Here is a 17,305-nt window from a genome sequence, read left to right as displayed (position 1 = left end):
AAAGTGGGCCATAGGGTTGCTTCAGTACTATCTAGTGAACAACCCTTTCACCCTTGTGACTGATCATGCCCCTCTGCTCTGGATTAATTGGATGAAGGATCATAATGCATGGGTTCTACACTGGTATGTGTTGTTGCTCCCCTTTAGCTTCAACATCCAACATCGCCCTGGGGTGCAACATGTCATGTCCTGTGTTTTCGAGCAACCCACTGACCCCAGGCAGGCTCCTAAAAGGGAGGGTGTATGTCCTGAGATGCACATCCTGCTGCCCTGCTTACCCACTGAAGCCACCAGCAGCCCACCAGGCCTCCAGCCAGGCCACTGCCTCTGCTGCCACAACCGCTGGAGCCTCCTGTGCAACAAGGTCTCACTCTCCCCACAGGTCAACTTGACTTGTGCAGCAGCTGAACCATCATGCCTCACCCGCCAGCCACCACCAGCTAGAGGGAGAGAAGAACAGCCGGCTGTGCCCTAGCCGGCACACCATTGCCTGCAGCCCTGCCCACTGCCGAACAGCTGATGGTCAGGAGGGCGAGGCCGGGCTGTCTGACCCACATGCATCTCAATGTAAGCTGGAGGAGAGCTGAAGAAAGCTCAAACATGCAGGCCCTCTTATGGACTTTGGGGGGCGGAGAAGGGGGAGGATCAGGGTTGGTGCTTGGCTGGCCTAAAGAAGATATAAAGCCAGAAGGGAGTGGAGGCTGGGGAAGAGAGCCATAGGTTGCTGAGACTGTGGATACCCAGCTCCCTGGCATCCACTGAGGGAAAGCTAAGCTCAGACTCCCCTCGGATTGGTCTGAGGCCAAGGAAGCTCCCCTGGTCCCGACCATTGCCAGCAGGGAGGACACAGCAAAACTAGGGGTGGGGCCAGCACATAATGTGTACAAAGTACAATAGCCTCAATTTAGTCATTTTAGCTTCTAAGGACAGTTCAGGCTTAATTTGATTCAGAACCCACTTAGTTGTTTTTTGGTATCCATAACACTCTCTTCCAACACCACATTTCAAAGGATTCTACTTTCTTCCTGTCAGCTTTCTTCATTGTCCAGCTTTTCCACCCATAAATAGTAATAGGGAATACTATGGCATGAATTAACTTGATCTTAGTTGCCAGTGACACATCCTTACACTTAAGAATCTTTTCTAGCTCCTTCATGGCTGCCCTTACCAGTCTCAATCTCCTTCTGATTTCTTAGTTGCAGTCTCCCTTTTGGTTGATGATGGAGCCAAGGAATAGGAAGTCTTCAACAATTCAAGTTTCCTTATTGTCCACCTTAAAGTTGAGTAATTCTCCAACTTATTTTTGTCTTCTTGATGTTCAGCTGTAGTCGTGCTTTGGTGCTTTCTTCTTTAACGTTCAGAAGTAGTCGTTTCAAGTCTTTGCTATTTTCTGCCAGTAATGTAGTATCATTGGCGTATCTCAAATTGTTTATCTTCTCCCCCCCCCCAATTTTCACCCCACCTATTTGTATGATAGATTGTGATAACCTTCGGCCACAAACAATAAGCTTTATCACTCCACCTTCATCTAAATCTGATCCAGCCCTTATGATATGTTCTACATACAGAGTGAAGAGGAAGGGAGATAAAATACATCCTTGTCTACCACCTTTGCCAATTGGAAACTGCTCTGTTTCTCCATATTCTGCCTTACAGTAGCCTCTTGTCTGGAGTATAGGCTTCACATCAAAACAATCAGATGCTGTGGCACGTCCATTTCCTTTAAAACCAGCCATAGCTTTTCATGATCCACACAGTCAAAAGCTTTGCTGTAATCTATGAAACACAAGCTGATTTTCTTCTGAAATTCTCTCGTATGCTCCAGTAACCAGCGTAAATTTGCAATATGATCTATAGTGCCTCTTCCTTTTCTGAATCCAGCTTGAACATCAGATATTTCTGATTCCATAAATGGTAACATTGTAAGATTTTGAACTTCACTTTACTCATGTGAGAAATCAAGGCAATGGTCCAATAGTTGCTGCAATCTTTGATGTCTCCTTTCTTGGGAACTGGAATGTAAATTGTCCATTTCCAGTCTGTGGGCCATTGTTTTGTTTTCCATATTAGTTGGCATATTCTTGCCAAGTTTTGTTGGACTCCATTTCTGTGGCTTGGAATACCTGTATTGATATCCCATCTGCTCCTGGTGATTTGTTTCTCCCAATTGCTCTCAGTGCAGCTTTCATTTCACTTTCTAAAACTGTAGGTTCTTCTTCAAAAGATTCTTCTTGGAAGGATCCTTTAATCTCTTCTGTATAGTTCTTCAGTGTATTGTTCCCACCTTTTCTTTATTTTGCCCTCTTCAATTAACATATTTCCATGTTGATCTTTCAGCATGCCTAACCGTGCTTTAAATCCCCCTTTGATTTCTTGGATCTCATGAAACAGATCTCTTGTTCTTCCTTTTTTGTTGTTCTATTTCTTTACACTAGTTATTATAATATTTCTCTTTGTCTCTACTTGCGAGTCACTGGAATGCTTCATTGAGACATTTGATCCTGTTTCTGTCACCTTTTACTTTTGCTTCTTGTCTGTCTTTAGCAATTTTGAGAGTTTCCTCAGTCATCCATCGAGGCTTTTCATTTCTTTGGGCTACAGGAATAGCCTTGCACATTCTTCCTTGATAATATCTCCAGTTTCCACTCATAGTTCTTCTGGTTTACCTTCACTTGAACTTAGTAATGCAAATCTGTTCTTTACATGGTCTTTAAACTCTCCAGGAATGTTGCTTAGATTGTATTTTGGCACTATGAATTAGGGCTGTCGATTCGGTTCGGCCCGAACCGAAAAACAGCCGAATTTCCCCCGATTCGGCGGTTTTTCGGTTCGGATTGAACCGAACTCAAAAATGCCCCATTATCATTGGAACTGTCTGTTCTCTTCTGCTGATGTGGCCATTGATCCCTGAAGGGGGTAGAAAAATCTTAGTCTGATGTCTCAGCTGTGACCATTCTATCTTGAGTGACTCTGCTAGGAGTTTAAGCTCTTGACAGAGTAGTCCCCTTACTAGGAGTGTGCATATTGGGTTTACCAAACAAAAAATAAACCCAAAAAAGGCCTTTTCAGCTTCTTTCAGGTTTAATTTCAGTCAAATATTAAAACTGGGAATCAAACATAAGCCAGATAGCCAATTGCTGAAAAAGCTGAATACGTATTCGGCTTTTTTCAGCTTTGGCTTTCCTCAAGCTTTTCCCTATGGGAATGTCCTTTTAATAGAGGCTTAATATGTGGAAATAGGCTGTTGAAGACTTTCATGACAGGGTGGTAAATAACAAGTCAGAGGCCTATGAGCCGCTGCAGCGTGCGGGGACACATCCCCTGGGGTGGGTGAGGGTGGCGCGGGGCACGGCCGGGCCAGGGGTGGCGGTGTGTGGCCGCCCCGGGCAGTTGGCACTGGGTGCACGGAGGCTCATTGAAGGGTTTGCAGGAACCCTGGCTGCCATTCAGCCATGGAGCGGGTCAGCTCCAGCATCGTCGTCAGGAGGCCTTGGGAGGCGGTCACATTGCCAGCCAAGGTCTCCATCCAGCGATCAGCCCCACAGAGACCTCTTAGAGCACCCCGATAGGGGCCGCACCAGTCCCCTATCATGTGAGGGTAGGGGGGGCCATCCCCACCACGAGCCAGGGCTAGGGATGTGGGGAAAAAATGCGGCTCACATCATATATGGCTGAAATCGCCCCAGTTTTATGTGGGAAATGGCGAAATCCGAACCCCCTTTATTCGGCTTCGGGGTCTTCACCTGGAAATTCTGCATTCTCGATTACATGTAAAGCATTATGTCTTATTGTCACCACTGTTTAAGGTAGTGGACATTTGCTGTCCACGTGGTGTTGCAAGTATGGCTCTCTGTCATGGGGACTAAAGCTGCATGCCCGCTTCTTAGTCAGGCAGATAGAGACAGATGGACTGAGACGGCCGAGATCCATCGTGGTCTCTGCACAATGCTCTCAAATTGGGGTAGTCAGGCCTGTATTACAAGCCTGAACTGTGGCTCGGTCAGTGTTACTGGAGTTGCTCATTTCACTGACCTCTGCTTGTTGAGGCGACGGCCTCTGGCTCCTGTATGAAGAAAAAGAGAGCGTGGGAGAACACTGCAAATATCGAGGGGAAAGCAAGGTCTGTAGATCAGGCTTTGGGGGTGGGGGCCCCTGAGGTCATTGGTAAGCACCTCAACACTATAGAGCCCAACAGCTTGAATGGCCATTTCCTCCTGTCGCACTTGTTGCTGTGGAGAACTTCAGGAGCTTCTTGGAGGCTGGCAGCCCCCCCCCCTTTAGGCTCCTGACTCAGGTCTTGAGAGCCAGAAAAAGCGAGAAATCACTAATTGGTGGAATGAATGCCCCAATTATGTGAATGGGAGAGAGCACAGGTTTGCTGATGACACAATGCTATTCAGGAGAGAGCACACAAAGGCCGTTTAATTCATGGAAGAGTTTGCATTGGATTTTCCACTCTACAGATGTGCATATTTCCCCTTAAGAAATGTCAAACCTCTGCATGGGGGGTTATAGTTGAGTTTAGAGATTATGGATGGGGGAAAAGTGCATCTTGAGTGACAAATCACATAAGTGAAAGGTGAGTCAAAATCGAGCCGCAAAGATCCTATGTCCCACTGTATGGCCGAAGATGCGCCAGAGCTGTGAAAAGAAGAAATTGCATCTTGGGGATTATTGCCGGTGGTCACCAGGAGGGATGCAACATGGCTGGCCCAAACATGGCTTCCACCCAACAGAGAACACGCATGACCACCGTACCTGCCCATGCTTCGTGCTCGCTGGTGGGGTACCCAGCCAGCCTCCAGTGGGCCTTGAAGTGCCTATAGTGGGCTGGGCATTTTTGCCCGGGGCACAGCACGTGCGGAACAGAGGCGAGGAATGAATCCCGCAGCCTCCTGTAACGCCGCATGCAGGCCCTTGGGCTCCGCGTATAGCCCCACAAAGATAGGGCCGTTGAAATGTGCCTAAACACCTCCAGGGCAAATTCCCTGGTAGAGGTGAAGACCCTAAAACAGAGGCCTCGTGCCTCCATGAACCGGAGGAGGATGTCAACCTCCTCCACCTTCCATCCGCTGTCTCTCATGGCTGCCTAGAGGCGAGTGGCCTTGTGGGTGCACAAGGACGTGGCAACACCGGCCAGATTCAAAACTCACAAAATTGGGTGGATGCTCCTCCGGAGCATTCCTTGCATCAGAAGGGGGATTTAACGACTCCAGAGATGCATCTCAGTGCATTTCCATATGTACAGCAATATGGGCCCATTTTCCCCAGCAGCCATGCCGGCCTTTTCCTCCCAAGCCTCCACTGCCTGTGCTCCAAGCCCTCCCATCTGCTGCCTCATTGTGGGACCTTGCTTGGCTGGATGTGCTGCCCTCCAAGTCCTACAGGTGCTTGTGAGGGAGTAGGCCGCCTTTTGGGGAGATGCCCAGGGTGAGAGGGAGAGGTGTGTGTGGTTCCCATGCGCTTCCAAGGGGCCCCTCCTCAAAGTGTCCCTGCCCCTGGCCTTCTCTCAGGTCCCAGACATCATAGATTGAATGCAAGTCAAGTCAAGTCAAGTAGCCTTTATTAGCATAAGATAAAATGTATAAAAGCAAATACATAAAATCCGTACAGTACAAGAAACTCCGTAGTTTTTACAGTAAAATCAATTATGGTGCATTAGACAATTTAACAGTACTAGGCCAGCATTATTTGGTGCACAAGTGCTCACGTTCTTGGATCGCAAACTGTAAGAATCTTGCCACCAATTCAATTTTTATGGGGTCCTGGGTGGTCATGAGGAGAGACACCTTAATTTTGGCGGGTAACCATCCCCTGTCAATAAATAACTGGTCAATAAATTGAGAACGGCCCCTGGAATAAAATGGTTAAAGAGGACATGGGAAATTGATTCTATTTTGCCCGCCCCGCAAGGACAGGCCCTATCCGTATATGAGATCTTATTGAATCTTCCGTAGAGCAAGGCGGAAGGAAGGGCATTAAATCTAGCGAGCATGTAAGCCCTTCTCTGTTGGGGATCAGTTAAGCATGAGAAGTAGTATGCTAAGGACTGATTGTATGTCCCGGGCTTCCAGTATATGGGGGAGCATCTACTGCAGGCCGCTCCTCTAAGCTCCTGCAGATCTATATCCAAAAGCTTGTTCTTAATCAGCTCAAAAGCTGATTTCTCTGTAAAGCAGAGCAAAGAGTCCAAGGGGATTCCAGTTGATCTAATTTTGCTTTCGATATAATTTGTCCAACTAGCACGTTCAAATTCTGATAGCATATGATGGGCATAGATTGAATGCTTGATGAGGGCTGACCCTCACCTCTCCACTGTTGTGTTCCGGCCAAGGACCGGTGTCCTTAAGGGGCTGGGCGTGCACAGCCGGCAAGCGGGGGAAGGTGGGAGTGGTCTCCTAGCGGCACACTGGAATATGTACTGCTGACGGGGGAGAGTCTGGTCTGGACGAAGTCCTGGAATAGTGCTGGAGGGGTCAGAATGGGCTGGGAACGTAAGGAGGGGCTGGTTAGCTATATGCAGTGACTCCCGCCTCGACCCATCATAGGCTCGGAGACAGGGTCGCTTGCATGACTCCTCTTGGGTATGCTCCATAGTGCACAGACCACTGAGAGAGTGCTCGCGTGCATTAGAAAGGCCCTCCATACCGGCCCCTTCCCTTTTCGGGGTGAGTCCCAGTCTAATGCCCCCTTGACACCGGCCCCTTGCCCCATGACTCCCTTGGGGGGGCGTCAGTTACGGACGGCCTAGAGAGATGGGCACCCCTCCCAGCATCTGACCGAGGGGTGGAGTTGTTGGGGCTGTAATCGGCCTGTGGACGTTCAAACGAGCAGCTCATTAGCGGCCAGACGCACACACTCTTCCCATTGCCCTCTGGAAATTCCAGCGGTCAGACCTCCTGCTCACAACCTCCCCCCCCCAAAAAAGCTGCCCTATTGCTGATGGCGAGGCAAACCACCACCTCAATGTGCCCTTCCGAGAACACCTCACCGGACCCCTGCCTTCCACCCTTGATTCCCCTAATGACACCTTCCCCAAATGGCCAACCAGATGGGCGATGTGTTGCAAATGCCTTTATTGTGCCAGGGCGTGTAGAGGGGTGTGTGTGTGGGGGGGCTGAAGTAGCGGCGAGTGGCGAGGGCAGACCAGTTTCCAAGTAGGTTTTGGTGGGGGCAAGGGGGAGGCAGAGGCGGCCAGGTGGTAGGAGCCCAGCCCCTCGCATCCTCGGGGGGACTCCTTCTCTCCTTGTTTCCGCGGTGAGGTGTGAGGGAGACGGCGGCCAGTTGGCCTCCGCAGAAACTTGCAACGAGAAAGAAGGGGTGGGGCTGGGCCGCCAGGCGACCCCTGGGTGGCATAAAGGCCGCCCAGGGGTCTCACTGCCACAACATGGGGGTGATTCAGGTCCCTGGCTGCGGCATGCATTGCCAGATTCATCAGAAGGTGTCCTGTTGAGGCCGGAGCGCAGCTGAGGGCGAGGGCGGCGCGAGGAGCAAGTGGGCAGGCGGCCTCCGGCCATCCTCGCTGAGGGAGAGGCAGAGCAGCATGGAGCTTGTGGGCTAGTGATAACGGCAGCAGCATCTGGAAATAAACACAGAGAGAAGTGAGAGGATCCTTGGCCCCTCCCTCCCACAATGGCTCTCTCTTGAGTTAGGCCTGGTGTGGACCTAGACAAGGGCAGCGCTTTCAATGGAGGAGAAAAGGCTGGAGCTTGACTTCAGCAGTCCCTCCCACCAGAAGGCCCCCCGGGGGAGGGCAGTTGGAGGAGCCATTGTGGCAGGCCCCCCCAGAGAGGGCACTTTGAGCTAGAGCCATGCCCACTCCCCCCCGACAGAGGAGTTTGAGCTCGAGCCATGGCTAGCCCCCGCTGAAAGGGCACTTTGAGAGAGAGCCATGCCCGCTTTCCTCTAAGAGGGGAGTTTGAGCGAAAAATCAGCCAAGTCCCGACCCCCGGCACAGACCGGCAGCATGCCGGCCCATGCGAGGCTTACCTGTCAATTGAGTGCCGGCCGCGAAGTATGGCTTTTGAGAGAGAAATCCGGCTCCAAGGCCCCTCCTCCAGTGGGGTGTTGCCACTTCCTCTCCAGGCCCCATTGGTCGGCCTCTAGTCGGCTTCCAGAGGTGCCAGGCAGCGAGGGGCGGAGCGTGGGCACAGCGCAGAGAAGAGGTTCCGGAGCGTTTGCATGGCGGTCAATGGGCTGCGCCAGGTCGAGACCTGGCATAACTTTTGGCCAGCAAAAGGGGGCGTTCCCATGCCGAATGGGCCTTAGGAGGCCTGCTAACCATGGGACCGCTGCCGGAAATGCACCCACGGCCGCCGCCGGTCGATTCTGCGTCACTCAGGTGCTGGCGCAGCCCTTGCGCAGGCGCTGGCACGCCACCCCCCTCCGCCACCGCTCACCGCCATAACTGCCCGCACGCCGGCGCCCAGGCCGTTTACGCCGGCGCACAGCCCCTCGGGCCTCCTATGCAATTTCGGCCTGATTCTCAGGAATGGGCTGTAAACAACATACCATTAAGCCTGTGTTAAAGGCACAGGATTTTTCTCTCTTCAGGCTGTTGATAATCCTTTGATAATCCTAACCTTGCCACATTTAGTGTCCCTGTTTTAGGGTTGCCTGGTCCCTCTTCACCATCGGCGGGAAAGTTTGGGGGCAGAGCCTGAGGAGGGTGGGTTTGGGGGAGGGGAGGACTTTAATGCCATAGAGTACAATTGCCAAAGCTGCCATTTTCTCCAGGTGAACTGATCTCTATCAGCTGGAGATCAGTTGTAATAGCAGGAGATCTTCTGGAGGTTGGCAACCCTACCCAGTCTGATTCCAGGAATAGTTACTTTTGATCAATACAAAGCAGTACTGAGTCACAGTTTCCAAGAGCAATCACTGTGTGTGTGTGTTAAGTTGCCAGGATACAAAAAATGAAAACACTGCCTGAGTTTAACAAGTATGGGAGGGGGTGGTGTTTTGGGTGAGGTAAAGATAGTTTCTTCTTTAAACTGTTTTTGGCCCAAATGGTTTTGTAAATTCCTTGGAAATCACTTCAAATTATCACCTGGCATGTCACAGGTCTTCAGTTCTTTGACATTTCCCCCATTTTCAAGTGCATGTTTCTCATGGTTGAAAAGTTTCCTCTTCACCAGCTAATAATGGTGATGACATTCTTCAGCTGCTAATCAAGACAGTGAAGTGTTGCAGTGGTAATGGCAGAACAAAAGAAGAAATAACATGCTTCAGGTAGAACATATGTGAAAAGGGGTGACACTAAAAGGTCAGAAAAATAGAGATGAAACTCTGTATTTTACTTCCAGTATGGCTTTCAGCTGACTTAAAAACTGGATTCCTGTGCATTCAAAATTGTTCTAAAATCACTCTCACATACATATAATAATGGAAGAGGGAGGTCAAAGGCACTTTTGGTGGTAAGTGTGAAAGCAATTGGGTTTAGTACAGACAATGTGTGAAACTATTATTTATTTATTTAAAACATTATTGTGCCGCCTTTCCACTCAATTCAGGGTTGCCAAGTTGGTGAATGTTAAAACATTCTAAACATTAAAAAGTATTTGAAATACAAATATATATACATTAAAACTATTAAAACACATAAACACACATAACTCACAAACAGGGAGGAGCGCTAATAAGAGTTAGTGAAGGAATGCCAGACTGAACAAAAAGGTCTTCATCTGCTAGTGGAAGACAACAATGTTAAACCATGTTTTAATTAACTGTAGTTAGTGTGAATATCTGAATGCAGGCCATTCCATTAATTATGGTCATATAGAGCCTATCAAGCCAGGATCAGAAACTGGTTGCTCCCCTAGTTAATCTTAACTATAAGTTTTGTGTAATGTACAACTATCCTGGCATAATCATGGCTTGTTTTCTGGTTATCCTCTCTCAGGCTATAGAGAGGAGAGGAAAACAGCATTTATGAAGGCAAACCATGATTTGAGTTCCTTTCTGTGAGCTGAATCCTGATCTCATGAAGTAATCAGAGTCAAAAGAAATTGGGCTTTGTGTTAGGTGTGAACTGAACCTTGGAGTTAGGGTTGCTAGGTCCCCTTTAGCAATTGGTGAGGGGACTTGCCAGTGGTGGGGGAGGCCCAGACTGGTGATACAGTGATGGTACCAGGGATGTGGTGATATCACTTCCGGCATGCACTGGAAGTGATGTCATCATGTTACCAACAAAACTCTGGTTTGCTCAAATACCAGTGAGTCCCTGGCAACGTGCTGACATTATTTCCAATTACATGGGGAGTAACATCAGCCGGTTGGGACGCTGCTGGTGTCCCCCCACCCCCATTTTTCATGCTACTTTCCCCACTGTCCAGCTGATCAGCTGTGGGGGGATGGCTAGGGACAGGGATGGGGGCTGGCAGGGCAGGTCCTAATGCACCTTTCCTAATTTCTTTGAGCACAAATTATTTTCTCCCCCTACAAACCCAGCTTTTGCCCATGCATCTAGACAGCCAGAATAGTGTAGCATAAAGAATTAGATGGAGAGGAGGACTTCAAATCTACACTGAGCCATGAAGCAGTTAGCTTGACTTACCTCACAGATCGTTGTGAGGAAAAAAATAAGAAGATATCATATATGCTGCTCTAAGTTCCTTGGGAGGGAAGGGCAGCGATCATATAATAATAAAAACTTCTATTCAAACAGTACTTTTTGGTTTACATATTGTAAAATTAAGAAACATATATGTAACTGTTAAGGCATGCATACTGATGCAGTATGTGGTGTCTAATTTACTTTGAATTAATTTCCTTACCATTTTCCCTTGCAGGTGGATTGAAATATGCTATGCTTATCTCTGTTTTATTGTGCCCCTGGCCCTAGAAAGTAAACTGGCTCTGATTTCAGATTTTACTGCTTAACAGCTGTGCATACTTTTCTGTTTTCCTCTGTATATTAGCACAAGGTAGAAATAAAAGAATAGGATAGTGGTGCTCTTCTAAATGAGAGGTTCTAGTCAATAGCTGGCTTTTCACTCTGGACTGACTTCTTTCACTTGCTCAGTGTTCAATCCATTTCATGGCTAGTTAGGTAGTACAAAAGCAGCTGACCTCACCATTAACTTCTGCTTTTGCAGGGACATGATTTCCCTTCATTGTAGTTCTCAGTAATCATTTATCCCTATCCCCAGAGCTTTTACTCTGTGATTGCTTCCACTTTCATGCCCAAGCAATCAATAGTTTTCCCTGTGCAGTTAAACATGAAGCATTGCTTTGACCTCTAGTATTTTATAACAGTGTAAGTTATTTTATTGCACCTCCTTCTTTCCCCTTTTAACAGGTTTAATGCGCCATGGATAACTCACTGACTGTGGACTGATGTCTTTGCCATCTCTGGATTTGTACTGCATATTTTTGAGTGGGAAACCATTTAACAATGAATGCAAGATCATGCTGTAGTATGAGCCATCAGACAAAAAGCACTCCTCACAGTCCTGGGATGATCAATGGACAGCAGATCCCACCTATTAGAGTTTCCGCAGGAACTCCAAGCTCTTCATCTAACAGTAACACACCAAGCCCAGCTATTGGAAGCCTATCTACCAGCTTACATTTAAAGACATTCCTTGGAGGAGGGGTAACTCCTCAGAGCAATGTTAATGATAGCAATATTCACTTCCCGGCTTTAAGTCCCAGGAGGCAAATGATTACAAATGGGAAGCCTTTATTCCACATCCCACAAGCTCCAGGCCTACCAGCTCCACAATCACTGAAGCCAAAACAGCAGGAATTTGGAAACAGTTTCCCTATAAGTACAGTGAAAGGTAGGACTCCTTTAACCCCTACTTTCGTTTTTTTACACACGTTGTTGAAATTATTTTGTAAGCCTACTCTTTTGAACTGTGAGAATGCTTTAAACAGTTCAAAGATGTCACATGCACACACTGAACGATATGTATCCTGTTTTAAAGAAATGCTCAATGTATCCGTGTCCTGGTAATGTTTTCATTTTCTGAGAGACTGCAGCCTTAGCCCTCGGGTGTTCATGCAAGAGCTGTATTTTGTCCTTTGTCCCCTTTCACCACTCTTGTCCATCATCATTTTCTTGCCTATTTTTTAAATTATACTTTACTCCTCCAATGTACTGATCAGAGCAATAATAGAACTCATCAAATATATCAAAATATCATAAGTTTATACAAACAGCAACAAAAAGGAAACAAGAAGTTTTAAATGTCTAAAAACAATAGGGAAAATAGCGGCAAAACTGAAGCAAAGCAAATATGGGAGAATGGTGGAGCCTTTGACAGGCACCTGTATAATAGAAGCACCAGGCTAACTTTTCTGGAAGTATGTTCAAAATAAGCAAATAATCAACGAACTGCAAGGAAAACCTTGCTCTGGCCATTGCCTACCTTATCTCAGAAGTGTGACATCCACAGAAAGGCCTCTGATGATGATATGAGAGAACAGGCAAGCTCATACAAAAGGAAGTGGCTTTTCACATGTACCAGAGCCATTTACAGTTTTGTAGGTCAAAACCAGAAATCTGAATAGTACTCAGAAATAAACTAGAAGCTTATGTAGATCTTGCAACACAGTCATGATATGATCATTATGAAGAGTCCCTTTTGTCCTCCTTCAAATATAGGTACTGCTTCTATCTTTCAGTTATAGGATCAGTTTGCCAGTTTTCGGGGGGGGGGATACAAGGGGTAAACAAGAAGTTAGAACTATGTTTCTTGCACAGAAAATACCATGCCTTCCATAAATTGATCTAGTTTTTCCTTTGGTATTAGGACTCTTAGCATATGTATTGTCTGTTCATAGAATTGGCATTTCAAAGAATGATTACAAGAGTTGAGCATAAAAGGTTATGGCATGAATTTTTTAAAGAGCTAGTCAAAGTTCAGAGTCTGGAATGAATGTTGTCTCTGTATTAGCTAATGATTATTGTGGCACAACCACAAATGTTGTCTTTCTGTTTACTCATATTTTCAGTGTGGCTTCCTTCACGTTTATTTGTAATAGAGCTATTGTTCCATTTAATGTGGAATTTAGTCTTGTGTCCAGAAGAGTGCTACAGCCATTATATCGGTTAATATATTCTCAATTTGCATATATTCCATTAGTATACTCTTAGCATCATATAGGGTTGCCAGCCTCCAGGTGGGGCCTGGAGATCTCTCAGAATTTCAGTTGATCTCCAAATTACAGAGATCAGTTTTCCTAAAGAAAATGGCTGCTTTGCAGGGTGAATTCTGTGATATTATACCCAGCTGAGGTCCCTCCCCTCTCCAAACTTTGCCCACCCCAGACTCCACCCCCAAATCTCCAGGAATTTCCCAACGTAGAGTTGGCAACACTAGCACCATATTTTTGTTTATTGTGTAAACTTCATTGTTAAAATGCAAGACAAAGCAATATTCAATGAAAGTAATTATATGTCTATTATTTATGAATTGCCTTGTTGAAGCTTTCAAAGAATTACTGACCATTTCATGATTCAGTCATGTATTTTGTACCTGACTAGGGTTGCCAACCTCCAGGTGGGGCCTGGAGACTGACCACAGTCATTCCACACTGATTATTAGTAGTGTAATCCAAATAATGGAGTTCATCTTCTGCTGATGTATATATCAGGGTGAGTGGTAATCTTCACAGTGAGCATCATCTATATGTTTTAGCACAGGACAAAAGATAGCATGTGAGTTCTGGTGTTGATTCTGGCCTGCAATCTCTGCCTTCATAGGGAAGCACGGCAATTTATTTCACTTCCTCAATTGGAGAAAACCAATGTGAAAATCTTACTAGTATGGCTTGTACCCTGTAATTCTCTCTCTCATTTTAACATGAGATACGAGTTGGTAATCTTTGGGATTCCTGGACAGTAGTGGTGTCCTTAGCTTTATAACATAGGAAACTAATAAAAGAATGAATCAGACAGGAGACATACTATTCTCTAAAAATCAGGGTAGGTGGAATTTTCATCTCTCCATTCTTGACTCATACCTCTGCCCATTTAAAACTAATTTTAAAACATATTTAACTTAGATGTTAGTGCCCACCACTTAGTGATAATCCATTTAAGGAGATCAAATTCCCTCTAACCTTTTAAAAAGTTGGATGTAAACTAAGCTTCCTATCTTACTCATTACGCCAGGTTATGACAGCAGGAAGAAGGATTTAAATTTTTTACCTCAGACTTTGCTGGGTATAGCTATTTTCCCTTTATCGTGCCCTTTCATTCATTCATTCATTTGAAATGGCAGGTAACAAATTTTTAAAAAGTATAAAGCTGTGATTCCTTATTGAATAGGGTTGCCAACCTCCAGGTACTAGCTGGAGATCTCTTGCTATTACAACTGATCTCCAGCCAACAGAGATCAATACACCTGGAGAAAATGGCTGCTTTGGACTCTATGGCATTGAAGTCCCTCCCCTCACCAAACCCCGCCCTCCTCAGGCTCCACCCCAAAAACCTCCCACTGGTGGCAAAGAGGGACCTGGCAACCCTATTATTGAAACTGCTGGGAAAAAAACCCTTTCTAAATGACACTTATTGAAAATTCTACTGAAATCAGTAGAGCTTACATCCAAGTAATATTGTTCAGTATCAAGATTCTAAGCAGTTGCTGTATAAACCAATCTACAGATCGTATTACACTGAAATTTGATGGGAAATTCTTTTACACCAGAACTTCAAGCCCTAAGTTCCATCTCTGAACTACATTTGCTCTATAAACTTATATCAGTGTATCATAGGGTTGCCAACCTCCAGGTACTAGCTGGAGATCTCCCGGTATTACAATTGATCTCCAGCCGATAGAGATAAGTTCACCTGGAGAAAATGGTCACTTTGGCAATTGCACTCTATGGCATTGAAGTCCCTCCCCTCCCCAAACCCCACCCTCCTCAGGCTTTGCCTCAAAGACCTCCCACCGGTGGCAAAGAGGGACCTGGCAACCTTAGTGTATCAGGAGACTAGGCATGCCTGTACCTCATTCTTGGTATAATTCTTACTGTGCTAGGGAGGGGGTGACTGGTATAGAGATCAGCTTTGCTCTCTTTCACCACAAGGTTAGACCCCTGTCTCAAACATCCATACCTGCTTTTCAAGGATACATTTGGCAGGTACAGCTTCTCCCAAAGACCAGTGATAACACAGCAAAAAATTATGCCTAAAAGCAATTTTAGGGAGTTTACTAAATTTAATTTGAGGCATCTGGGATTTTTTTGATTGACATTTATTATGATGTTGCCTCTCATGACCCCAATCTCTCTCTCTCTCTTTCTATCTGTGTGTGTGTATAAATAAAATATTAAGTGTGGAGGAGACTTTCAGAGAATGAAATAATCTTATGTGCATGTAAAGAACCAAGAAGTTTCTCATTGGCAACAATAGTTCAACATGCTTGGGGATGAATTTAATTGTAACTGCTAATGTATTTGCTTTTGGATCAGGAAGGGGGACTACAGTTATTTCTAGCAGAGTCAATAAGCATGGTTGAATGTAAAGTGTACACTCCTAATTTTTCAGTGGAATGGAAACATTAGCAAGAGATATTTGATAGACTACTTGCCTTTGGTCTTGAACAGGATAATGTTTCGTAATGTATGCTTGAAAGAAATTCAGAACAGACTATTTTTTCCACTTTACACTCTGGATGAGAAGGGCAAGTCTGAACAGGAACAATTGTATGCCTGTTGATTTTGTTTAATATTGTATTATGTTCTGCATACTAACAGTGCAGTCCTAAACAGCGCTGTCCTACACCTTTCTATGCCCAGAGACTTCAATAAGGGGTGTAACTCTGTTTAGGATTGCACAGTATGGTTACAAGTGCAGCTTGAATAGTACTGAACACATTTTATGTTTTGTACCATTGGAGCTTTCAATAGGATTAGAATAATATATGCCTATATTATTCTTCAAACCAGGTTTTTGCATGTTTGGCTAATTAGCACTGAGCAGTTAGGGTATGACTAATTTTGCATCCTAATTATCATATAAAAATTATTTTTGAAAGAGAAATAAGTGATACTGTTTTTCAAGTAATTTCTCAATGCCTGACTATAGCTACTATATAGTTATGTCAGTGAACACAGGTATTCTAAAAAAAGAAAAAAGTAGATCCCATTTGTCTGAATTCTCACTACCTCTGCTACAATGCACGGGGAGACTGAAAAGTCGTTTATGCGTGGGAGTTTTACCGGAGGTTGGTTGCTTGCTGGACCCACACTTTCCTGTTGGGAATCTATGCACCAGCAGTCTCCAAGCTCAAAGCAAGTCCTTCCCCTTTAAATGCTGCTTTGTAATTGGCTTACTTTGTAGAGCTTACTGTGAGAGAAATTCCCCCCAAACCCAATTGCTGAATTAAAAAGCATTTTAAGAACACAAACAAAAAACAAAAAACGGAGCAATCTGAAAGGGGGGGAAATCCAAGCTTCAATTTTAAAAAGCCTTTCTTTTGCTCAGAATGAGCTCTGAGGAAGCAGGAAGCATTTGAATCCCCACCTCTTTACACATTGCTTTGTAATTGGCTGTGAGAGAAACCAAGCGTTGCCTTATGCATGGGGATTTCACCCAGGCTGAGCTCAGGGGAGAGGGAAGAATTGGGTTAATAGAGGAACGGGAAGTCCCGGGATTTGTGAGGGCAGGCAGTGAGGACATCTCTAATGGATGGGAAACTCATGCATAACTCCAAGGAACAACCAAGACAGACAGAAGGCAAACGTGAGTCAAAGTACCCATGCATAAACGACCAAAGAAATCTTTCTGCAGAAGGATTATATACCTCAAGTGTTTTATGGAAAGATATTTCTTCAATAAAACCTTAGTTGGTTATTGCCAGTGCTGGGCTATTATGTGGGAGGAGCTCCTTTTTCACCTTCTTAACTTAATAACCACACAACATGCTTGGTTCAGAAGAAAATTTTGTTTATGGATAAAAAATGGCCACAACTTTTTACAATTTAGCTAACAGCTGTAAGCATTGGCATGGCATCTGGGTAGAATCTGACAATATACGACAACCCCAATGCGGTTGTATATTGATCCAACTCCAGCGGTCCCGCTGAAGTGGCTAGGGACGGCAGAGCCTGGGAATAACAGGGTGTGAGCCTCTATGTAATTCCTCTGCCACATGGGGAGAGGCCTTGTTGCCTCTCAATCGCTGGCTCTTTACATCCATGCCTCTCCCTGAACCCCTTCTTTAGTTTTCTGCACCTAGGAAGGGGCTTACCAGACCACTTTTCCAGAATGGATTCTGCCCAATGCTCATCCCGCCAAATTCCATGAATCCGTTCTGCTTCCGCCAACGCCCTACAGCTGTAGCCACTCTCC

General features: G+C 45.6%; 1 protein-coding gene across 1 annotated transcript in view; it reads left to right on the top strand.

Annotated features, from left to right (window-relative positions):
* The first annotated feature begins 11,395 nt into the window (after nucleotides 1-11,395).
* The window catches only part of LOC130493110 (zinc finger protein GLIS3-like), a 113,003-nt gene continuing 107,093 nt past the window's right edge, over nucleotides 11,396-17,305 (top strand). Inside the window, exon 1 of the mRNA XM_056866862.1 lies at nucleotides 11,396-11,783. Coding sequence (XP_056722840.1) covers nucleotides 11,396-11,783 — 388 coding nt within the window. The remainder of the gene's footprint in view (nucleotides 11,784-17,305) is intronic.

This window comes from Euleptes europaea, unplaced genomic scaffold, assembly GCF_029931775.1.
Source record: "Euleptes europaea isolate rEulEur1 unplaced genomic scaffold, rEulEur1.hap1 scaffold_33, whole genome shotgun sequence".
In the NCBI taxonomy this organism is placed as follows: domain Eukaryota; kingdom Metazoa; phylum Chordata; class Lepidosauria; order Squamata; family Sphaerodactylidae; genus Euleptes; species Euleptes europaea.
The sequence above is the reverse complement of the archived record's forward strand: the minus strand, read 5'-3'. Positions and strand labels throughout refer to the sequence as shown.